Source organism: Cupressus sempervirens, chromosome 9, assembly GCF_028749045.1.
Source record: "Cupressus sempervirens isolate cs-2001-9-10 chromosome 9, ASM2874904v1, whole genome shotgun sequence".
NCBI classification, from domain to species: domain Eukaryota; kingdom Viridiplantae; phylum Streptophyta; class Pinopsida; order Cupressales; family Cupressaceae; genus Cupressus; species Cupressus sempervirens.
Window position 1 is genome coordinate 513,615,245 of NC_143126.1, and position 26,522 is coordinate 513,641,766.

At 37.3% G+C, this 26,522-nt stretch overlaps 1 protein-coding gene across 2 annotated transcripts in view; it reads left to right on the forward strand.

The window, feature by feature from the left end:
- ARP2 (actin related protein 2) overlaps positions 1-26,522 on the forward strand; it is a 306,387-nt gene that overhangs the window by 185,757 nt on the left and 94,108 nt on the right. For both annotated transcript variants that reach the window (XM_089800841.1, XM_089800842.1), the window contains one exon: positions 7,124-7,207. In XM_089800841.1, coding sequence (XP_089656967.1) covers positions 7,124-7,207 — 84 coding nt within the window. The remainder of the gene's footprint in view (positions 1-7,123; positions 7,208-26,522) is intronic.

The window sequence follows — 26,522 nt, forward strand, 5'->3', positions numbered from 1 at the left end:
AATAGCTCATGCTTGATCTTGTTGTTGTAATCTCTTGCTGCCAAGTCATATGGTGTGTTAAATACCAGGATGCCCAGTGGATGACAAGATGACTCTTCTCTTTTTCGATTGTGTGGAGATAAGATTGGTCCGAGGTTGGGTGGTTAAGCCCCTGACAATGTTCCACCTCTCCCCTAATTGTTGGATGAACAACAGATAAAGATAAGCTATACATTCAATTGTTGTCGGAAAATAGTTATTATTACTTTTATGATGTATATGTAAGACGTTAAGTAATCGGAAGGAAAGGAATTAGAAGCCCTAATTTTTTCAGTGGTAACTAGAATCCTAAATGATACAGCGATATTGGAAGCCCTAATTGAATTAGTGGTATCGGAAGCCCTATTTGATTCAGTGGTATCGGAAGCCCTAATTGATACCAAGATAACTGAAAGCCCTAAATGAACCAATGGTAAATGATGCCCTAATTGATACAATGGTATGTGATGCCCTAATTTTAAATAGTGGTATTTAATCATAATCATCATTTGTTTTTGAGATAGTAATTTTTAGATGGTAGTCGTCATGTGATATTGTTATAGTGGTATTTGTGGACTAACCCGGGTGGTTATAGAAGCATCCCTAGTTTTGATTTTGATCTCAAATTTCATGGTATGTGGTTTTTAACTTCTATAGTAATTTTCATTGATGGTGTTTTTTCGGCTTTCGTTAAGAAATTTTGTTTAATTGGTTTTTAACCGTCAGTCCCCTTCATATGAACGAAACTGATTTAATTGACTTCCTATGAAGATGAAGTGATAACTATATTTCTTTGAGTATGTTTGTTGTTAATTTAGACCCGGGACAATGAGATGTTACAGAACATTTCCACATCATTTTATCCAGAAAATGATCCCAACATTTAATTGTGAGGGGACATGCTACAAATAAATGGTCCTTGCTTTATTCATGATTATTACACATCGGACATTTGAAGGGACCACAAAAGCCCAATCTTGTCAATTTTTCTCTTGTCAAGATTTTATAGTGAGTTGCCAACCACGAAAAAGCTCTAACTTTAGGAAGAATAGGCATATTCTATTAGAATGAATGCTGATGGTATTCTTGTGGGGGGGTATGTTAAGATTGTCAGAGAAATGATTGAGTGGTTGTGTGTTGCATTCATGACAATGTTTGTCATTGATGTCAACATATACATTGTTCTGTGAAGATTATCAGAGTTGCAGAGGAAACATTGTTTGGCACGGTCAACAAGTTGGGTTATGCATGTTTGGGAACATATTCAGTACCATGTATAGACACTACAGTCATGTGCACAGAAGGAAATATGAAGATATGACAGTGTTATGCGATGTTTTCTAGAGGTAGTTTTCTAAGAGAGTTTTTAGAAAGTGGGTACTAGTAAATCAGTTATAAATTTTAGCTGAGATGGAATTTGGTTAAGCAAGCTTAGAGGAATGTCAGAGACATGTTCAGGATACTATTTTCCAAATAGTGAAATCAAATATGCAGTTTGAGCCAACTTATGAAGTCTCTTCAGTGTGTTGTTTCTTGTGAGCCGACTATTGTTAAAATCATTATGAGAATTGTAAATTGTAATGTAATGTGTATTGTAATATCTGAATGATGTCTTATATAATTTATTGAGAAAACCTCAAGGTTGACTCAATACTTGTTTTAGGACTTGGTATAAAGGAAAGGTCATTTCCTTGTGGTAGAGTGTGTGTTGATGAGTGAGATCATTTCTTTTGGTTATGCGAACTTGGATGCAAATTTTATTTGATCAGAGAAAAGATTGAGATTGAGGATGTATTGTGAGCTTCAAAGGAACTGTATTGGCAAAGAAGTTATTGTTTAGTCAGTTCAGAACTTGGATAGATTATCTTAAAGATTGCTTGGTGAAGACAATCTGAGGCTATGTGAATGGTGGGTTTAGTTGTCCTCCTTTCAACTCCTTATAGGGTTGGCACAACTTCTAACACTGTTGAAACCTTCTAACAAGGATTCAAAATCTCTCAGGGACTGATATGTACTGAATGTATTTCATTGGCTCCTAACGGAGTTCATTCTTTCACAAGGAACTTTAATATTAGTTCTTTATCTTGTGGGCATCATTCACACCGGGGTTTTCCCTCTAATCAAGGATTTCCCTAGTTAACATATTTAGTGTTATTGTGTATAGTTATCTTTCTATGGTTATTGCATTTACTATTTACATTATTCAGAACTATTAAAGATATTGAGAGTTGTTTTGAACACATAATTGATTCACCCCCTTTCTCTCTCAGTTTTCTTGGTGGACTTTACTTTCTAACAATTAGTATCAGAGCATCAAGTCCTTCAAGGAAAAGCTTAATAGCTTGAGGAGATCTATGACAATGTATTTCAGAAAAGAAAGTTTGAAGTTTGATGGAATTAATTATGACAGCTAAAAGAAGAAGATGAAGAGTCACCTACTATGCATAGGTCTGAAACTTTGGTTGGTTATATTAAATCAAAAGACAGTGATAGAAGAAGATAAGCTTGACTCATGTGAACAAAGTGAAAACGATCTATTCATACAAAATACACTTGGTAAGGAAGCATTGATATCAACTCTTCTTGAATCAGAAGTTGCAGAGGTAAAATCTTTAAAGCTTGCACATGAAATTTGGATTGCTTTACATAAGATATTTCGAGGAGATGCACATGCTAAAAAGGTTAGATTGCAGAGTTGGATATGTATGTTTCAAGATGCTAAAATGCAGGAAGAGGTTACTTACAGTTAGAAGGCACAGATGATTTAAGAAGTTTTTCCTTGTACTCCTTGTTTGGTGGATATTTTGCAACTGATAGTTTTGGGTAAATCTAGTCACAAAATAGATAGACCAGCCACATCGTGTGAGACAAAGTCTCTCCTACATTAAAGGGAAGGTTCCCCCTTCTCACCGTTCCTTGGATCAACTCGAGGTAAGCAAGAAGTTGAGAGATTTTGAAGAGTGTTACCATTATTCTTTCCTCTTATCTTTCAGAAAAGAATCCACTTATCTGCATAGTGAGTAATGGGCAGGATGAAATCTGTAAGTACACTTCTATCTAGTAGCTGGAAATGGTGATACCAATAAACCAACATCAACTCAAAGGCTGATTGAAAGTATACGAGTTTGGCTCTAAGTCTTGTTTGTTTAATTTATAAGGAAAATCTCTACCATTGGGGTGCAAAGAGTTCCAGAAATAGATGATTTCTATTCTATTCTATAATAAAGACCTCTACCATTGGGGTGCAAAGACTTCCAAAAGTAGGGAAGTTCTAACTATTGTTTGTGATGTTGAGACGACAATACAAGCTATAGTCAAAGCTTCTAGTCTATATATCACTACAATCACTCCCAGTCAAATGTCCCGCTCCGATTACTTCTTAAACCACTATGATCTATTATTGAACATATGATAATAACATGAATCAAAGACAATAGGCACAAATTATAGTCAAAGATTCTAATTTTCTCTGACAATTTCTTCCAGTCAAAGCTTCGAATTCAATTGCTTCTTTTATTCACTTTTCTCCTAAATTCATACTACACAATCAAAGTTCTGCTTGCACAAGTTTGGCAGAGCTTTCTTGCATACAACAAAAGATGATTTTTACAATGAGGGGGCCACTCCTATATATAGGCAAAGGAGTTGAGAAAAAGATGGAGGAAAAAGTGGGAACAACTCAACCAACTTTGACCTGGTCTAACTAACAAGAGAAATTATTGGATTGCATGTCATTACACATGTAAGTAGTATTACATGTAATTACACATTTTCATGTAATACATCATCTTCAATTACAAACATGCCAGAAGAAGAAGAAGAAAGACAAAAGAGAATTAAAATAGTCCTAGGGATTGTTTTGAAGGGCCTTGTACTTGGTGATTCACCTTGATAATTATGGTGTTATGTCTTTTGATAGCCTCTGACTCTCTTTGATGAACTGTCCTTTGTCATTTGAAATCTTGATGTGATCAAGCTTTTTATCATTCAAGTTGTCGTGAATTCTTCTTTGTACATTGGCACATTTTGGAGTGTCCAACACTTTGAAAACCTTTTCGATGGTGTCCGGATGTAAACTCGGAACAACTTTCCGACAACCATTTGCAACTTATCACTACTGTGAGAAATATACCATATGTTGATTTCTTCTAGTGTGGCCCCCGTTCTAAGCCTACTCCAATTCCTTCCGTCATCCAGGTCTTAGTGTGAATGCCTCCAAGTTTTGAGTACTATATTCAGACGTAATCTGCCAATTCGATTCCTAGTGCCTTCATCTGTGAACCATGTCTTCCCTTACCTTCATTACTAATGGTGTGTATATATATATATATATATACTCTCCTTGCTTTCTAGGTGTGTTCTTTAAATTTATTTATTGCCTCTGACTTGTCACACAATAGATTGGTTTAGTCTAGTGGTTTCTGTAAAGATAATTAGATCAATCCTTTCTATGTGATATTCGGATGGGTATCTTTCATAATAATTATGAATTAAAATAAGGGTGTGGGAGACTGTTGTATTGTAGATTTTGGCTGGAAGTGTATCAAATACCCTCTCAAACAAAATTTACAATAAAGTAATTATCATCGCCGGTAATTTTAATTGCAGTATATTTCTTTTTCTTCTATAGATTTTCAAAGCATAATTCTCTTTTGAATATTTATTTCATTACATATGCAGGCTAGCTTTGATACCATGTTAATGTGTTAAGGATCATTTTTACAAATCTAATAGCACTGCCATAATACTAGTATCTCATATAAATATGAGACATGTCTCCATGGTTTAATCATAATTTAATTAATAATAATTTATAAACAAACATAATCATACGTATATACATATACATATACATATACATATATGTATATATATACACAATAGATTGGTTTAGTCCTAGTGGTTTCTGTAAAGATAATTAGATCAATCCTTTCTATGTGATATTCGGATGGGTATCTTTCATAATAATTATGAATTCAAATAAGGGTGTGGCAGACTATTGTAGCGTAGATTTTGGCTAGAAGTGTATCAAATACCCTCTCAAACAAAATTTGCAATAAAGTAATCATCATCGCCGGTAATTTTAATCATAGTATTTTTCTTTTTCTTCTATAGATTTTCAAAGCATTAATCTCTTTTAAAATATTTATTTCATTACATATGCAGGCTAGCTTTGATACCATGTTAATGTGTTAAGGATCGTTTTTACAAATCTAAAAGCACTGTCATGATACTGGTGTGTTCCAAATGCAGATTTAAATCTCATATAAATACGAGGAGACATGTCTCCATGGTTTAATCATCATTTAATTAATAATAATTTATAAACAAACATAATAATACGTGTGTGTGTGTATATATATATACACACATATATATATATACACATATATATTATATACAATAATATATATTATTTAACATGAATAATTATATATAGGAAATGATGATTTACCAATAACAATAATGTATCTCAGATCGAATCAATCCGACTGAAGCTATCTTAACACAAAGAACATAAATCTCTCTTGATGAATAAAGAGTCTGTAACACGCTTTTATGCTCTTTGCACCTTCTAAAAAGACTTTGATTTTCCTATAATACCAAATAAACTCAAATAAACACGTGCCATTAGATCATCATTGTAACCAGTCTTTTTAAAAAGCCTTTCAACATATTTGAAGGAGACTTCAATAACTATTTTTAACCGTCGTTGGCATCCACTAATTATGTTACTGAGAAATATAAATGCTCTGTGATATCCTTTAAAGCCAAACAAAAGAAGTGATACTTCACAGTACTTTACAATTTTTAGGTTCCTTTATATTTACCTTTGTTGCATCAATCACTATCATTTTTTTTCACTTGCTTCTGCATTCCTTTTTAGGACTCGTCTTTGAACACAGCAAAGACCACACTTCAAACACAGAGACTTAATGTGTCTAGAAGGATGATAACTAATTTTCATGGCACAATTATTCTGTGTGTGGGTTTAATCAATAGTGGATTACTTATACCTTTCTTTGTATGTATCTCACCCTTTCCTTTGCAGGCTATATCACGGTATAATATCCAATTTATGTGACTTATCTTCTGCAAGTTATAATGCCCTTATAAGTGCAAGAGTGCTGTAAGCCACAATACACCTACCTCATAGCAACTCTCGGTGTGCACTTTCTTCTAACCGACCATATCATTCAACTCACCCTTTCATGTGTAGTTACAAAGAGAACTCCTTTATTTAATAAAAATATTGTGTTTCAAATTATTCTCACAGACATTAAAAACTTTCAACAGATATCAGAAATCATATTGCTAATAAAAATGGATGACAGAACAGATGTCAGGCAGACAAAATGTAGGGTGCTTTTATGATCTGTCAATTGAAGATCAGATCAGCTAGACTGAGATTCCAATATTATTCCACTTCTACTTTGCAATTTTATGCAGGCATTGAAATCTTTATGCAGTTTTAGCATTCAAAATGCCATTCTTAAAGACTCCTTGCCACTTCAGCAACCGGAATGTGACTCATATCTTAGTAGGAGAAGCAGATCACTTTCACAGGTTCTCAAGAGAAAAATGGGGGCTCTCATACCATATGTCAACAGTAAGGGAATGATCAATGATGTTTATTCATAACTAGAGCAAATTTATACAGGAAAAATGTGACAGTTAAAGGCAACTGACAACAGTTACAGAGAACTGCAATGACAGATACACTAATTTATTACAATGTTAGCAGTCAATGACTTAATCCTACTGAACGAATCATCTTTATAACTCCAAAGCAGGTACATAGCTTAGAATGCTATAGGAGCTAAATTCTATTTTTTCTAAATATGCATAATCATTCAATGGGTGTAGGTGATGGTTAAATAAATTTTCATGATAATTTCTGTTTGCAGCTTACTATTTATTTAAAACCAGAGTCCGAACTTATAATTAGTAAATCATAGCTAGGACAATTTTAGGAGTTTTAACATCTGTTTTTGAAATAGAACTAAGTTAAATATTTTTCTCCAATTATCTGTTAACATATTTCTTTATAATAGCTGTTATCTTGTACCAATCAATGGATAAATTGTTGTAATTTGAACTACAGGAGCTTATAGATGTTGAAGGAGATGGCATGGCAGATATGGTATTCCGCTGTATTCAAGAAATGGACATAGATAATCGCATGAGTGTAAGTGGCAGCCAATTTAATATAGATCTGTTGCTATAGAAGGGTACCTTTTGTGTGTAGTTCTCACTGATTTTTAAGCATCATTATAGACTTGATAAATTTTCCTTTCTCAAGTGTGTAAAAATTTTAAAAATCTTTCTTTCTATATATTTATATTATCTGAGTTGGATTATTTTTCGTTATATTTGGCTTTGAAATTAATCTTAAACATATAGATTAGGTATGATAAATTGGGTTGCTTAAATTCTTGATCAATCGAGAACAAATGTTTTTTTTTGAGAACTACATACCTCTGGAGACAGGATTGGATGATATTGTGTGTTTTAAATATATGATTTTCGAATGTCCTTGTAGAGGTTTAAAAAAGATTTTCTTTCAGTGCAGTTAAATAGATGTGAACTGAATTGGAATGGTTTTTATTGTATTTGCTCCTTAAATTAATCTTGAACATTAAGATTAGGTAAGATAAACTCTTAATCTAAATCTTTGGTCAATCGAGAACAAATGTAATCTTTGAGAGCTACCTACATATGGAGTCTGAATCAAATATGTCGTGCCTAGATTCTAGAGTGATATAATTAAATACAGTGTCAAGGTAAAAATCTAGGTTGTTGATCTGGGTTTGGGCTTGAGAATCTGATTCTTGGATTTGTGATTTTTTCCCCCATTATAGTTTGTAAGGATTTGTGTGTGTGTAATATGTATATATATTATATATTCCAAAAAAGAAGAGAAATATACATAATTGTAAAACTAAATCATTACATATAATGAAATTATGGTGCTTGACCATTGATCAATGTCAAATGTCAAAGACAAACATTATCATTATGATTCAAAAGAAAATCATCACATCGAATTACTAAATTCCATGTGTGTGCGCGCGTGCGCGTATATATATATATATATATATATATATATATATATATATATATATATATATATATATATATATATATATATATATATATATATATATATATATATATATATATATATATTCCAAAAACTAAGAGAAGTATACATAATTGTAAAACTAAATCATTTCATAGTATGAACATATGATGCTTGATCATTGATCGATGTCAAATGTTAGACAAACATTATCATTATGATTCAAAAGAAAATCATCACTTCGAATTACTAAATTACAAAATGAAAATTGAAAATATACTTATAGTTCATTGATGTTTGGAACATGATTCGATATTCATGAATCATGAAAGTGTTCATCAATCATCAAAGGGATTATTAAAAAACGAGGATCATTGGGTTCTTGAGTAGCTGCAGTAATTGATCATCATCATCATTGGAACTAAAACTGGTTTGACTAACAACCTTTGGTGCTGTGTCATCCTCATCATCATCCACATCAGGTAAAGTGGCTCTAGCAGGATCCTGAATTGTTATATCCATCTCAGAAAACATGTGTGCCACATCCCAAATCTTCTTAGGCTCCTTGTATTTTGGATCCTTATGTGCTAGGAGGTGCAAGTTGTTTTGATTATGTAAAAACAGGTTTTAAAGGACCCGAAACCTTTAACAAAGTAACAAAGAAGTAAAAACATAAAAGTTCAGAAAATAAAAGGCCTTAGAGAACAATTAAACAACCACAGAAATAGGAGGCCAAGTACAACAATGCGGTAAAAGTCAGCAAAAGAAAAGCAAAAGGACAACACCCCGACAGCTACAGAGTTTTCAATAGGTCCGCAACTTGATCTACCAGAATGTTCATATTTTCCGCAGAAGCTTTCATTTCATCCAGCTTTTTCACTTCCACTCCTTTCTTCTTGGAATTGGCCCTTGTGCGCTTGCTCGGTCCTTGGTCGTCATTAACAACAGAGGAGTCACGGCCTTTAGTCTGATCCATCTTGTTCAGCAATGTATTGAAGTTATCAGCCATAGTCTTCAAAACACTGCAATTTTGATCAGCCAATTTCTTGATTGTTTTTTCCATATTACTTACTCTCGCATCCAGGCTCTCCATCCTTTCTTGGATATCTTTGTTTACCTGTTCAAGGTTCTTGTTTTTGATTTCAATTGTTGGTACTCACTTCATTAAGTTTTTAACCTCTTCCGCATTACCAACGACTTTAGAAAGCCTATCAATGTGTTGACCCAACATACGCTCCCCCCTTGCCGTTTTGTTGAGTTAATCAAAATCCTTTGAAATCTCTTGCATTTTCTGTTTAAGGGTCCCGATATCCTTTAAAATTGACCTTGGGTTACCCATGATTCCCTTTAGGAACCCTTTCTCATCCTCTTCCCTGTTATGTTCAAAATAGTACTCCTGCTGCCCTTGTTTGTTTTTTTCCAATTCCACCTCCTTGGGAACATTGTCATCATCCTCATTCTGAGCAGACACCAATTTTCTTTTTCTTTCCATCCTTTTGATTAAAGGTTCATCATCAGAGGGAATAGAGACCCTATCCACATTCTTTCCCTTGTTACTCGAAACCTTCCCTGTGGTTCCTCTCTTTTGAAAGGCCTTTCTTTGCTCCTTGTAATCACTTTCTTGATCTGACTCACTCCCCTTTCCCTTGCTTTTCTTCTTGGAGGTGCTTCCCAGATCCCCTTTCATGTTCTTTACATCTACCTCTTCCACCTCATCTTCGGTCTCCTTATTAAAATCCTCCTCAAAATCACTACCCTTCGTCTCATAATCAAGTGATTTCTTACTCTACCTGGGTCTATGCACCTTTTTTTCCTTCAAAAGGTTCATAATGAGAACCATTAACCCCTCATGACATATGTGATCTTCGTCATGGTCATTTTGAAAGGCAAGAACAAAATTACCGAGAGATTGTCTAAGGTAAAAGGGAAATTTATCCTAACCCCATGCCTAAAATGATTGACTAACATGAAATGGTGACTGTAAATCTTAGTGAAGTGCCCATCCAAAGTAAGATACTCAATGTTCACAAACACAACAAATCTTCAAGGGTGCAAAATGGAAGCTGGGTTAAATAAGGAATTACCCATTTTAACCAGTCTGTTGCGTTCTTTGGTTGAATCCGCAAACTTGTCGACCGCCCTATCAGAGAGCTTCCTATCCCGGTAGAAATTAATGCCCTCCATCTCCAACCCCATAGCTTCAGCTATGATGTCTTCAGACACCTCCATCCTTTGATTTCCCACTAGAACAATTCCATCTTTCCAAGTCTTTATGAACTGCAAGTTGTTGTGAACAAAGACCAAGTCTTTTTTTTTGAACCCAATCGGTCACGCTTTACTCAGTCGATAAAGGAGTATACACTCCAATTCCATTCAGTGGCAAAAGAACTCACAACCTAGAGAAAAACAAACATAATTAAAAATGAAAATACAAGACGAATTCAAGAGTGTTAAGTGTTAAATTCTGCATTGCAAGTGGCAAAAGAAAGAAGAAAAAAACAATTCAAATTTAAAAAGTTGTGATAGAATTTGAATTGCAAGTGGCTAGAGGTACATATAAGCTTGACCATGAAGTACCATCGAATAATACCATCCATTCTGCTTTGGTCATTCACAATAATAGGGTCTACATCTTTTCTTGAGATGAACAATCCAGATTCTGTCATAACATTTTCCCCCACCTTTGGATTGCTGAACATCTTACTAAATGACCTTTTATACCCACTAGCAACCTCAACATCTCTATATGGTGCTACTCTACCCAGAATAGCAAGTTCCTCTTGGCTATAAACTTAGGAGATACAACATAAGCTAGGAGATCAAAAGGTGTAGTCATCTTTTTCCAATAGTGAAGAACAATTGCTTCCACCTTTTTGTATAATGTATCCTCAGGATCATTATCTCTCCTTTGTTGGCATATCAGACAATGCTCATGTAAGTTATCTGATGTAAATAATGTTAATTAAAAAGTTATATATCTCTCAATTAACAAGGATAGATTATTGTATCATAGCTTACCAATTCTACTTTCTCTAATACAGTGTCCATGACATCATAGATGTCCCCCAAGCATGGTTTATCAGTGTCGGTGAATCGAAGCATAAACATAATAGGCTTGGTGAATTCCAATATGTAATCTACACGAGCCCGTCAATAATCATCCAGTATCATTGTCTTCACCTTTTGGGCCCTTGTTATTTTGGATTGCTTCCAAATGCCCTATTGGTTGTTAATAACCATTTCTGACAATATATCTTTTACCCTCACAAGCCGTCTAAGGATGATTGTGTGTGATGCAAAGCGGGTCTTAGCCACCTGAAAACATTTTACAAGTTAGTAACATTTTTTATTATGCAAAACATGACATAAAATGATAATTCATAAATGAAACTAAATAAATTAAATTGTAAAGTTTACCTTGAATAATTCCAATTTGGAGAAAGTTCTGAAAATTGTTTGTGACCTATGGTGGTTTGTCACAAACATTTGATCTCCTCATCCTCATATATTTTCTTTACCCAATCTATTTGGGTGCCATTTGCTTGCATCACTATATAGAGGGGGTGGACAGTGCATGATGTCAAAAAGATGTTATCATATCTAGCCTCTACTAACTACCTGCAGCCTTACAAACTTTTGCATTGTCCATCATTACTTGGACAACATTATCACTACTCACCGCCTTATGGAATCAATGAGAATCTAGGAAATAAAGTCTTCATCTTTTAGTTCCTCCTCATGGTCAATCACCTTCAAAAACATTGCCCCTTTGGGGGACACAACAATAACATTGATCAAGGGACAGTTTTGGAATCTTTCCATCCACGAGAGATGAGACACACCTATTTGAACCCAAGAATCTTTTATTGGTTCTAGTTGGGTCTCTATATTTTTTTTTCACTATGCAATAAGGTGGTGCACACCTATTCATATCTAGGGCTTTGATAACTAGAAGGTGCATTATTTATTGTTTGCATTATCTCCCTCCAACAAGGTGATCTCACTAAGTTGAATGGAACACAATTCACATAGAGGCAAAACCCAATTTTCTCATCAACAATATCTCTCAACTCATTTTGGAATGCCTTATCTAATGGGCCTCTTTTGTGGGTGGTGATTTGTGGTTCTATTTCATCATCATCCCTAGAAGGCACAGGGAAGAAGGGATGTCTAGAGGCTTGGTGAGTGAGTGGTGTCATTGTTTTTTGTTTTCCAGAACAAGTACCTTGTTTCCCTTTTGTATTTAATTTGTCACCATTTTCTTTTTCTTTTACAAATGCTTTTGTTTGCCCAAGTTGCAAGCTCTTCTTATCTGGCCCCTCACACATATTAATCCTTTTACCCCCAAGGCCCAAAAAATGCAGTTTGACTTGAGAGTAGGAGCTTCTATATTGTACGTTGCAAAAATTACATTCCCAAATAAACCCCACCTCAAACACATTGTGAAATTCTTGTACTTTTTTTCCATAAAAGAGACCCTTTATCAAAATTAGAGTGTTTAGGTCCCTCCCTACCCACTGAGCTTTGAGTACTCATTGTTGCAATCTATAACAAAAATGAAAAAAAAAACATACTTCAGAACTCTTATGAAAACTTGGAAGATTGAGAGAGCAAATGACTATGAAATGTGTTTGTGAAGATCAAACAAGGGTGGTTTCTAGTTCAGAGCAATTGTTTTTGCTTTTCCAAGTTTTGGGCCCATATTTCTTTTGCCCCTTGGGTCCGTCTAGATCCATGTTGGGTTCCAATAGGTCTTTGGGGATTCACGATGGTCTCTGTTGAATCTGTGTATTTGTACACTAAACTAGACCTTTGATGATTGTTAAGGGCTGTCCTCCATCTACTATGAAAGGGAAACCCACAAACCCTTTAAATTTCACTGATCTTGATTTAGTTGCTCATGCTTATTGCACTCAAAATAATCCTCAACCTACTGTCATAGTTTCTTTACCATCCTCTCAACCTGTGCTTCCTCAAGCACCTCGATTAGTCACTTCTTCTAAGGAGTATGATTTGGTTGAACAATGCTAGCTACTCTTGCTAAGATTTCTGTTTGGGAATTGCTTCAAACTTCACGTACTTATCATGAAGCATTGCTAAAGGTTATTTACTCTACCTATTTCTACACCTAATACATATACTATTAATTCCTCTTTGGAATACATATATACTGTGTCATCTGTTCCTTCAGTTTTCTTTACTGAAGATGACCTTTCTCCTCCTGAAATTCAAAACAAGTATGATGCTCTTATGGTTGCTGTGCCTATTAATAGGAATACTGTATGTTGCATTCTAATTGATAATGGTTCAGGATTGAATGTTTGTAGCATGGATACATTAAAAGCTATACAAGCTGATCTTTCCCCCATTCAACTTGATAATATTCCTATTCGTGGATTTGACAATATTGCTAAGAAGACTTTGGGTATTATTAAATACCTATTAAAGTTGGTTCTGTGATGTTGGATACTCCTGTGCATGTGATACTTGGACCTTTGAACTATTATCTTCTCCTAGGGCGACCTTGGTTGCATTCTATGCATGTTGTTCCTTCTACTCTTCATTGCAAGGTGCGTGTTGTCTACAATAATCTCATGTATACCCTTCATGTTGATGATGCACCTAATCCTTGTTTAAATGCAAAATATGCTTAGTGTCCTATTCCAGCACAAGAGGCTAAGGCACTTGAGACTAAAGATGAACCTCCAAAGAAGGAATATCCTTCTCTTTCTGAAGATGATTGGGGTACTCTAGATTTCAATCCTACGTTTATTGGAGAATATAAGTTTTCAGATTTAGATTTCATGAAAAAGCAAGATGAACCTGAAATGAAAGTATTTACTCTTCTTTTGGGTGAATTGAAAAACACCTTTATGCCTTCTACTGAGGAAACTGCGAGACTATTAAGCCTAATTGCTACGATATAATGACCTACGAAGCACCTTTAACTATTGCAAACATGGCTGATTGTTAGGGTCCTGGTTATACTTTGTTAAAAAAATATGGATTCAATGGTAAAGGTTGTTGAAAGTTTGAACAAGGCATATGAGTTCCTTTGAATAATGGATTTCATGAACATACATATGGGTAGAGTCACAAGGTTCGAATTCGAGTTTGAGTCCGACAACAATGAAGCTAGGATAAAGTTTGACAAGGATAAAAAGCTCAGAAAAAAATTCACCAATAAATTTGCCTTAAACAAATATATATATATATATATATATATATATATATTAATAGTTAAACTAATTTGAAAGATTCTTAGGTATATATATATATACCTAAGAATCTTTCAAATTAGTTTAACTATTATTTTCCAAAGAGAAAAGATGTTAAATATATTATAATATACAATATTTTGTAAAAAAACAATATTTAAAATATTTATTAACATTTTAGTAAATATTTTATTTAAAAGCACATTCTAAAAATTCATTTAGAATTACGAAATAATGTAAAGCAAAATCATTTCTATGTTTTTCATCAAATTAGAACCCTACTTTTATTCTAGTACCATTTTATTTCCCATTTTGCATGGGGTTATGGCGATTTTAACTGATACATATCGTTGCGTGAAATACATCAATGTGGGGTTGAGATTTTGGGCAATTTAATTGCTCAACCAAATGGCAGGTGATATATCACAATGTTTCCAACTAGCCCTAGTCAAACATTCTATATTCTTTTATAATTAAATCTAAGTAAAAGTGCCAGACGAAAATATTTCTTTACACAAGATCAATGCATTTTTTGAATGCGAATTTTATTGATTTTTTTCTAAACCTTGAATATTCGATGGATGTCGAACTTCATGTTTGATGTTTGCCGAACCTTGTGACATATCTTATGGGTTAGGACTTAATCCTTATAATCAAGCTTCATTGTTCCTTTTGAATGTTAATCACATTTATAGTGGACCTTTAAAATTGATTAAACTAGATGTTGTGGGCCTTGACAAGAAACAAATGGATATTTCTTTTGATGATGATGCTCTAGTTGACCTTCTAGGGGTCTATAATAATCTTCTTTCTTTCCATCATAAGAAGCGACGACCATACTGCTTAAATGTTGATGGCTACTTTGGTTAAAACATGGTTTTTGACAACACATATGACGATAATTTACTAGTTGAAAATACCACAAAAAGTAATGTGCTAATCACAGACACCATTGATGTTCAAATGGATCTAGCTGATCCCGAAAAAGTGATTAAAATTGGCAAATTTTTGATAAAAGAAGAATGTGAACAATTGAGTGCTCTCTTGATCGAATTCAAAGTGATCTTTGCATGGTCTTATTTGAATATGCTTGGCATTGGTCCTAAAATCATAATGCATAACATTTTGCTTGCATCAAATGCTAAACATGTTAAATAAAAGATTCTTAAGATGAATCTGAGTATTGCTCTTCTTGTTGATGTAAGATAAGATAAGATAAGATAATGATATTAATGTTCAACAAGAGACCAACAAGGGTCTAAGGGATTGAAAGATACAACGGTACAGTAAAGTAAAGAAACCAATAGGAGCACCAAACTATGATTGGAAAAAGAGCACACAATAGGGGAAAGAGACAAACAAAAGGAAGAGAGAAGGACCGTTAGCCCTTTCTCGATACAAAAAATTCCCGTATAGAGGGATACGGGCCAGGACGAGCAAGGGTTTGTGTCTGGCATCGTCTCTATCTCTGCCGTTGCATAACCGTGGGGGTACGGTGCTTCTAAGGAACCCAAGCCAAGGTCTGATCGATTTGATGTGTTTAGAGATAGTTGGGTGAGGTCGTTTCCTACCCTCGGAAGTGGTCATGGAAGGAAAGAAGTCCGTGATGAGCTAAACCAAGCTTTGGTGCTGAGGGAACTGGAGCTGTAAGGTGTGATCTTTGTGGTGGGAGGCCTCTTGGAGATAGACTGCTAGGCACCTCTGGTCGGAATAACTGAAAAAAGCCGAAAGAAATCTGCAGTCTCTAAAAAGGCAATAAAATCTACCTATGATCTCATAGTAGATGGGACATCTGACGATAAAATGGGTCTCCATTTCCATTTTTGATAACATGCAAAGGCGACACATGTTCCTCTCTAGACAGGTGGTGATCGGTCTGGCAACGAAGTCGGTGGGCTTTGACTCTAAAAAATCCCAAGGCGATGTAGAGGGCATGACACCAACGGTGGCTTAGATAAGAGGGGCAAACAATGATACCATCTCGAATCTCAAGAAAGTGCTCTAAGTAGAATGCCATTTGAGGGTGTAACCTGCCAGGGGGGCTGATCTAAGTTGTATAGATGTACTGCCTGTAAATGTCGTGTCTGATGTGGCCGTTCAGCTCTTGCCGAGAGGGGAGGAGGTGGGCGTCAGCATCCAATGAGAACTGGTATGGCGGAAGATGGTCAATGTCACTCCTGATTGAGCTTAGTAAGATAGTGGCTTGGGTATACCAAGAGCAAGCCCTTGTTGTCCCATTGAGTTGGCTAAGTCCTATGACGAGCAGTAAGCAAGGTATCCATGTCTGTGTCAGCCCTCTGACGAATCTGTACAACCTCTAAGTCGATGGATGAAACAAATTAAGTCAAAAATGACACTGAGCCAGAAAGGATGAGCTCCAAACTCGGCCAGAACAATATTGTGTGGGGTGAAATGGTGGCAACGGATGATCCGATGGAGAAGTGTTTGTACCTGCTCGATTGAGGCCCAATCAAAGTCTAGAAGAGACGGACCCCATACCGCAACATTGTAAAGAACTGTGGGTTTGATCAGAGAGTCCATGATAGAGGGCTTGGACTTGGTGTCCTAGAAGTGGTATCGAAAGCACTGTTTCTCAAGGAGAGCAAGCGAGCCCATGCCCTTAGCCACTTTAGGAAGGTGGGCCGATCTCATGCTGAAACGAGGTTTGGAAAACTTGACCCCCAGGTAGGTGCAAGAAGAGATAATCTCAATTTGCTGACCCTGGAAGCTGAAATGGAGATGCGAGGTCTTCAAACAGTTGAATACCATGATCCAGGTCTTGCTCAAGTTCACCGTGAGCTGACGTTGGACACAGAATAAAGCAAGTCTATGAATAATCCTCTAGAGCCCCTCCAGTGATGAGGCTAGGAGGACCACATCATCAACGAACAAGAGAATGGAGATCAGATTCTGGTGCAAGTAACAACCATCCTCGAGGAGTGAAACCTCACAGAGGAATGATACAAGCTCATCAATATAGATGTTGAAAAGTGTAGGTGAAAGTGGTCAACCTTGCTTCACCCCAATGGTGTTGTATATCGGGTTTGCAAATCCCTCTGGAGTCCTAAATCTGCCGATCACCATCTCATAGAGTCTCATGATCGGTGTCACAAGAATATGAAGAGTGTCAATATCTTTGAGTCTCTAAAAGAGGCTCCCCTAGGTTTTGAGTCAAAAGCCTTATGAAAGTCTACGAAACAATAGTAAACTTTTGTAGAATGGTGCTAAGCCTCCTAAATGATAGCCCGTAAAGCCAGGATATGATCTGTGGTCTAGTAGTCCGCACGAAGTCCAGCTTGTAGACTAGCACAACATTGACGTCTGTCAATCTGTCTAGTAAGGATAATGTTCAACACCGTGGCATAAAGCTTGGTAAATGTATGAGCAATCATGATGGTCCTGAGTTACTGGGGTCGGAAGCTAGCCCGAATTTATGAATTGGGTAAATCACACGTCTCGACCAAGAAGCCAGGAAACCAGTACAAACCACCATGTTGAAGAGCACCGGTAAAATGGGGCACAAGATCAAAGTACCAAGCTTGAGAAGCTCAGCTTGAAAACGATCTTTGTTAGCCGCTCTACTAGATCTCATGAGTCTAATGGACTCACCAACCAAGGAGGGGGTGAAAAGGTGGCAATGGGTAGGGGAGGTGGGGTTGGTGGAAGACTTGCCAGGGATATCATAGAGGATGGATGCATATCATAGAGGAGGGATATCATAGAGGATGGATATCATAGACTTGTGAGACCAAGGTGTGCTAGTCAAGGGTGGACGACGGGGGAACAGGGTATGCCAAAAGGACTTCGGATTGCTGGCAAGAGTATCACAGGGGGATCGACACTAAGAAGCTACATACATATGCTTCTTGTAGTGGGTAAGGCGGTGATAAGAGGAGCGCAACTGTGTGTAAGAGAGGGAGTGGGCGGTGAAGGAGGTGTGCAAGGAACGAAGGAAAGATTTACACAGCATCAAACTAGAGGTTCATTAGGCAAGATTTACAGCTAGCATGGTCGAGGGGGGAAGAGGTGAGATGGACGGATTCCCATATACTACCAGCAATCAGGTTGAAAAGTGGTGAGACCTAGGAGGGGTTAGTGAAGTGGCTCGGGAGGAGTAGTCACATGAGGTGGAGGGCGAAGAGGTAGTCGTCGCCATTGATGAAGTGGAAGGTGGTATGGGGGCCCTGGGATAAGGGTGGGCTTGGGGCTAGGGTAAGGGTGGGGGGGAGGGGGGGAAGCTGATGCAAAGACAAAGGATAGAGTGATCCACAAGGGGGGGAGCGGGTGATGGTGAAGTTGATGATAGAAGGGATGACAGAGGCAGGTGCAAGAACGTAGTCCACCACACTCGTGCCACCACAATGGGGCCAACAGGTGAAGGACTTTGAGCTCGGAAAACAAGAGAGTCCATTCACAATCAACAGGTTAGAAGTCTCGCAAAATTGAAGGAGATGGCGACCAGAGGGGCCCCTGGCTATCAAAAGAGTGGCATTGAAAATCAATGCTGGCCGAATTTGATTCGCTCGTGCAAATTGATTCAGTAACGCGTTCATGCAGAGGGGTCTGGAGGTCTCCGATCTGAGCATTAAAGTCACCCATGATGATGATGTCACCCACGCTAGAGAACTTTAGGATGCACTCAGAAAGGGCTGAGTAGGGATCGCCATCAACAGGGCTATGGATAGTGTAAGGTGAGGTGATCAGTGGGAAGTAACACACTGTAATGAAGATATCTCCGAGACACCTCTTGAGATGGCTAACTTGGATCCAGATCCACATGAAATGAGCTGAGGTATCCGAGTGGATAACTAAAGTAGAACTGAAGCGGTCGTCTCTGATCAAACAAGCAACACCACTTGAACCAGAAACAACTCCTGAAGCACAAACCTCCTCTCTACAAACAGAGAGCCACCTAAACTCGTCAAACCCTGGGAGAGGGTGAGCCGGACTCACGAGTCTCTATGACAACTAGAATATCTGCCGAGCCCACAACGTTCACAAACAAACCCGGTAATGACCAAAGGGTGCCATTACCATTCTAACAGTTGACATGGAGGGAGCCCGAGGAGGTAGTACCTCCAAGTGCCTGCTAGCAGGAGCATCATTTGGCTAGAAAAGTCGGTCGTTGATCCTACCCGATGGGTGGGGAGTCATGAATAATAGCTCTAAGGTTATCGATCACTACCCATTTAACGGCATGTCTTGCCTCCGCAGCCAAGGTCCTCGAATGTCGCAACTCAACTACCTGTGCTCTCGTGAGGTCCTCATCCAAGAAGAGCTTCGAGAGGGAATAGATTCCTCTTCAACGAAACGACTCGCATTCTATCTGAAAGTGAGGTGAATCTCAGAAAGAGTGTACCATCTGGTCCCACCCAACATCTGTCCAGCGAAATATCGGTGATACTGAGCTGATCACTAAAAAAGGACTATCCAGCTGTCAAGGGGCCTATAGTAATCTTAAGGAGGCCTCGAACTCTGAGGTTAAGCTCACAGGCCCTCCTCCAACGTTCCTTGGTAATTTGACCCTAGACGATCTTTTCAACACCCACTAGAGGATTTGGTATACAATTTGCACAGGTTGAGGCCCATGACTTAGCCTTTTCTTCTATTTCTGAAAGAAGAGTGGTATGTTTGTTCATAATCTCACATTGTTGTTTTCTAAAGGAGTCCAAGTCTTGTAGCTGATCGATGATTGTGTCAAAGTATTTCTTGATATTTGCAGTTTCAGAAAGAAGAGTAACAGAGCAAGCAGAGGTGGTGGATGAGTTGGATTCGACCTAATGTTTGAATGCTGCCATGGTCGTGGTGAGTTCTAGAATAGTTTCACTCAAGCTTCGGTTATCTGCCTCAACCTTCAGTAGCCTATCTAAGAGCCTTTGGTATGTAAGCGGGGGTGTTGAGCTATTAAGTATTGGGATCATAGGTTTGACATTTGAGGAAGGCTTTGTAGACCCCATTGGATTTACTGCTGGATTTAATTGGCACAAGGAAGCTGCCAGGAGCCTGTGGTACCCGTGCAGGAAGAGTGCGGATAATAGCATAAGCAGTAGGACCTGGTAACAACAATCGAGCTAGGCGTCGTGGGCTGCTGGTGTTTGTTGAGCCAGATCAAGAGCTTGTTGTGTAGAAGGGGGAACAGGTGTGAAGTCCAGAAGATGTGAGTAGGAGAGAAAATCGATGATAGGGTTGACATGCAGAGGAGGGAACATTAGCAATGCTAATGGCCGCAAGGAAAATGGAGCAGAGGTCGTGTATGCAGAGGGCAGTCATGGAGGGAGAAGCATGGTTAGGGCAACCACGTACAAGGAAAATGTGGGTAGCAAGTGCAGACGATGGCTAGACAAAAGAAGCTCACAAAGAAAGACATGCGAGCAAGCAGTCAACGGTGGAGGAAGATGTTGATAGAAAACGAGCCTGATAGTGTAGACACCAGTAGAAAGAACTCGTGCCACTTGTACTGGAAAGAACTACGGAAAAAACTACAAAAGGCACACGGTCGTTGACAAGAGACACACACAGACACCAACACAAACGTAGCGAAGGCACTTCAACACCAACACAAACATAATAGACAAGCTAGCGACGAACATGGAAGCAGTCATCATGGGAAAGAGGAGCTCGGGAAAAATTGCGTGGGGCAGTCATTGTGCAAAACAAAAAAGAAGAAGTTGAAAAATGATTATTGGATTTTGGATTTATATGCTCTATTGATTATTCTCCTTGGATATGAAATATTGTTGCTTTGTTTGTAAGGGTGAAAACAAGATTAGGATATGCGGTGAGTTTCGCGATTTAAATAAAGCATCTTTGAAAGATGATTTGCCCCTACCTAATATTGACATAATAGTCGATTCTACAGCCGGACATGTTTATTATCTTTCATGGATGGGTTTTCTAGCTACAATCAGATCTTTATCCACTTAGAGGATCAACATAAAACAACATTTATAACACTTTGGGCAACCTTTTATTGGGTCATGATGCCTTTCGGATTAAAGAATGCGGGTGCAACCTACCAACGGGCTATGACTCTTATCTTTCATGATTACATGCATAACATCCTTGGAATTAATGTTGATGATATTCTTGCTAAATCCATTGAACGCTAAGAGCACATTTCTATCCTTAGATTTTTTTTGAATAAATGTGTAGCTATAATGTGCGCTTGAATCCTCACAAGTGTGCCTTTGGGGTAGACAAGGGGATATTGCTTGAATTTATTATTTCTAATCGGGGTGTTGAACTTGATATTGAAACGATAGAGGCTATTGTTAACATGCCTCCACCTAAGAATGTCTTGCAACTATGGAGCTCACAAGGGAAAATTCAAGTTATTGGAAGGTTTGTTTCAAACTTAGCTAATAGTGCTATTCCATTGACTTCCTTGCTTAAAAAGGATTCCACTTTCTCTTTGAATGAGGAATGTAGGCAATTATTTGAGCAGTTTAAGGAATATCTCACTAATCCTCCTATCTTGCAACTGTGCAACCTAATAAGCCTTTCTATCTCTATACATCAGCTTCTCCTAAAGCCTTAAGCGTTGTTCTTGTTCAAAATGATGCTCATGGTAAAGGGCATGCTCTATATTACATAAGTCGCACCTTGATTGACTATGAGACATGATACATGGATATAGAGAAACAATATCTCGCTTTAGTTTTTTTGTGTCAAAAACTTAGACATTATCTCCTTAATGCATAATTCAATGTCGCCAAATTTTTGATCCTTTAAAGCATCTCTTTTCCAAAACTGATTTATCTGGATGTCTTGCAAAATGGGTATTGCTTTTGATAGAATTTGATTTAAAATTTGTTTCTCAAAAAGAAATCAAAGGGAAAGCGTTGATTGACCACTTAGCTGAGGTGCTTTCTTAGTATGCAGTTATCATCTCTCAAAAAGAAATCAAAGGGCAAGCCTTGACTGATCACTTAGTTGATGCTCTTTTTATTGTACACAATTTGTACCCGTATAGATTTTCCAGATGCAAAAATATTACTTGTAAGGATGATGCTCGAGAACTTTATTTTGATGGATCTCAGTGTAAAACTGGTACTGGTACGGGTGTGATCCTAGTTTCTTTAAGAAGCCAATATCTCTTTCTTATAAGCCAACTTTTCAATGCACAAATAATATTAAGGAACATGAGGCTCTTGTTGCTGGATTATGAGAAGCCCTATTCCTTTAGATCAAGCACCTGAATATTTTTGGCGATTCACAATTGATTGTGCAACAGATAAAAGGTTTATAACAGGCTAAGAATGATAATATGACGAGGTATTGTGAACAATCTTTTGATTTGTTGTCTAAATTGTCGTTATATGATATTTAGTTGGTACCTAGAAAAGATAATAGACATGTTGATGTTATGGTTAGTGCTTTATCTCTTCTATGCCTTGATGATAATAAGGATTTTCAATTCACTATTCATTCTCGGAACTTTCTATTTCTGAGAATAGTGCGGTGATGGATCAATGTTTTAATTTACATTCAGATGAGTGGTATTCTAATATCATTTAGTACTTGAAGGGCGGACCTTTTTTGAACTTGCCTCACATAATGCTCATAATTGTATCAGAAAACTAGCACTCTGTTATATCATATTGGCTGACAGTCTTTATAAAAGATCTTACCGTGGCCATTTATTGAGATGTCTAGGAAATAGTGAAATCTTAATAGCTTTACAAGAAGCTCATGTAGGATCTTGTGGAGGGCATTTTGGTGGAAAGTCATTGGTAAATAAATTATCAAGAATGGGATATTATTGGCAAGTAGTGGAATGAGATTCTTTTGCCTTTGTCAAAAATTATCTTCAGTGTCAACATGGCAGTCTTATTTATGCTCCTATTGTGCTTCTTACTCATGTAGCCTCATGGCCATTCGGTGTTTGGGGTTTAGATCTTATTGGAATGATTTCTTCTCATTCCTCACAAGGACATACATGCATTTTGACAACTACTGATTACTTTATTGAAATGGGTTGAAGTTGTCCCTCTTCTTTCTACTACAACTGATGTTATTTGTGATTTTACTTTCCAAAACATCATCTCCCACTTTGGTATTCGTTCTATTGTTATCTCTAATAACGATACTTCTTTCAAAAATAAGGAGGTTAAGAAATTTATGGAAGAATATCGAATTCATCAGCGTTTCTCTATACCTTACTATCCTCAATCTAATGGACAAGCTGAAGCTTCTAATAAGGTCATTGAGCAAATCCTGCACAAAACAGTTAATAAACATGGAAAAGATTGGCCTACTCAATTAACATTTGCTTTGTGGGCTTATAGGATTTGTGTTCCTATTTGTACAGGTACTTTTCCTGATTTGTGTTTGTATTGGTATGGGTACTTCTCTTTAATAAGGTGATTTGTACTGGGTTTTCGGTTTCCTAGTCCAGGCTTTTGATTTACCCAATCCATGAATTGGTTTTGCTTTTGACCCTGGGAATTATAGGACCATTATGATCGGACACACATTTTCCAAACTGTATGCCACATCCCTCAATGCTATGTTATCTAGAGAGCTTGACAGGAAAGGTTGCAGAGCTAGAGGTTAGGCTGGTTTTCGAGCTGATTATCAGACCATGGATCATATTTTCACTTTACGGGCTATTATTGAGGAGGTTAGACATAGATCGGAGAAAGTTTACTATTGGTTTGTTCATTTTTGCAAGGCTTTTGACTCTGTTCCCAAGATGGCTTTATTTCAGAGGCTTTAGGAGATCGAGATTTCTGAGATGTCACTTACTACTATCATGAGATTATACGAGACTATGGTGGGTAGATTCAAGACTCCTGATGGTTCCTCAATTCCGATCCATAACACCATTGGTGTTAAGCAAGGATGTCCTCTCTCCCTCACTTTGTTCGGTTTGTACATTGATGAGCTTGAGGATTTCCTTTTAAAATCTTCACTCCCTTGAGACAGTTGCTACTTACACTAGGTCTTGATCTCCATTCTTCTTTTTGCAGATGATGTGATTCTTTTTGCTTCTTCTCCAGAGAGTTGCAGAGACTTTTAGATGGTTTGGCTTCTTTTTGTGTTCAGAGATAGCTTGCAGTTAACTTGGGTAAGATTTGTGTTATGGTCTTTAATTGCCTAAAGACTTCTCATTTTCGCTTCTATTTTCAGGGACAGGAGATTGAGATTACTTCGTCTTACATGTCTCTTGGAGTGAAGTTTTCCAGGTCCTGCTTCAATATGAGGCTGGTTATTTAGTCTAGAGTTAGTAAGGGTATGGGTTCTCTTGCTATGCTTGAGAAACAATGTTTCAGACACCATTTTGAGTATACCTTATCCAAGCTATTTGTCTTCAAATCCCTTGTTCGACCGACTACTCTTTATGGTTTTGTGGTTTGGGGGCCTTCTCTTCATGGTTTTTACTAGGCCAAGATTGAGCGGGTTTAGACTTTGTTTCTTTGGCGCATTATCAGATGTCATAGGTTCACTCCTCATAGTATTATTTTTGTCGAGTTTGGTGTTCATCCTTTCAGTCTTGCAGCCATATTTGATTTCATTTGGTTTGGTTCCTTCATTGCCTACATGGTTTTGCAGATTTTGTTGATGAACGTGATAGATACTCCTATTTGGCTTATTGTTCTTCTATTGCTACTGCGAGTTTTGATATTAGCTCTCGGGCTCGTTGATGGTATGCTCAGGCATCTTCTCTGCTAAGATTGATTGGTATTGATATTAATCATCTTCCTCCTTATCAATTCTCATTGAATGCTCCTACTCATCTCCTTCCATCTCGACAGGAGTTGAATGAACATGTCTGACTTGATATTTATAGACAGTACATTACCACTACTTGGACCAACCCTCATGGTGGTTTACGTCCAAAGATGGCCTTCTATGCGGAGCGTTTTCTGAAGATTAGTGATGGGATTATTGTTCGTCCTAGTTATCTTTCTTGACGGTGGTGTCATGCCCTGCATATCTCTTTGGGGTCATTCAGAGTTGGTTCTCATCTTCTTCGTGCTCAGAAAAACCATCATATTGATAGACTAGAATGTATCTGTAAGTTGTGTACTCTTGATGAGATTGAGGCGGAAACTTACTTTATCTTTCGGTGCCCTATCTTTTATGAGATCAGAGGTAGATTTCATTGTTTGTTCGGTGACTACTGTTCTCTCTCAGCCTTCTTCTGTTATTGTGACCAGCGATATCTTGCTCTTTATCTTCGGAAGGCTACTTTCCTCCCTACTAGTACTTTATAGTCTTTACTTCCTCACCAGCGTACCTCTGATCAGCTTATTACTGCCTTTTTCACAGCCTTATCTCCTTTATAGGGTGTGAAAAGGTTGTCTAGTTCTTCCAATTCTACTGGCTATTCTAGATCTATCAGGCCTCATAGCGGTTATTTATGTTAGTGACATTCTTCCACGAGTTCACCGTGACAGTCTAGGGCTTCTATCTACTGGCAGTCTTAACCTTCTATGACTACTTTCTTTTTGCCAAGGAAAGACTCTTAGTCTTCGCCTTGTTCTCTTTCTCTTCTCTTGTTTCTTGTTTCGCTTTTCTCAGACACCATTCGGTGTTCCTACTGTTGTCAACTTCTTGGTTGTAGCTCTCAGTCAATAGACCCTTTTTGGTCTTTTGTTGGACATTAATAATATTATCTGTTCTTATCCTATGGTATTGATGCTATTATGCCTTTGGAATTAGAGATTCCTTCTCTTTGAGTATCTTTTCATGGGATTATTGTTAAGGACACTTTTAGGGGACAACATTTACACGACTTACAAGACTTACAAATGTTAGATGAACAATGAATTAATGCGTTGGAACATGTAAGGCTCTATCACAAATCTCTTAAAAGATTTGTAATAACAAGCTACTTGTGCTAGAAATAGGGAATAGACAAAGGGGGTAGGGTGGGGTGAATCAGTGTTCCACAAACTTTTGCCCAACTATGGACATCATTAATAATCTTTAAACTTGCATAGCTGATCAAACTGAAAAGTAAATGTAAGCACAACACAATGAAACTCATAACACCATTATTTGTTAACTATGTTTACCGCATAGGTTAATTAAGAATTGCACACAGACGATGAACACAAACACAAACAGCAGAACTCTTTTTCTTATTATTCGCATATGCCAAATAGTACATTATGCTTTTATGATAAGATGAATACAATGCTTCCCAAAGGGGTTATAAATACTTTCCGAAAAACTTTCCCGAAGGAGTTCGTCGG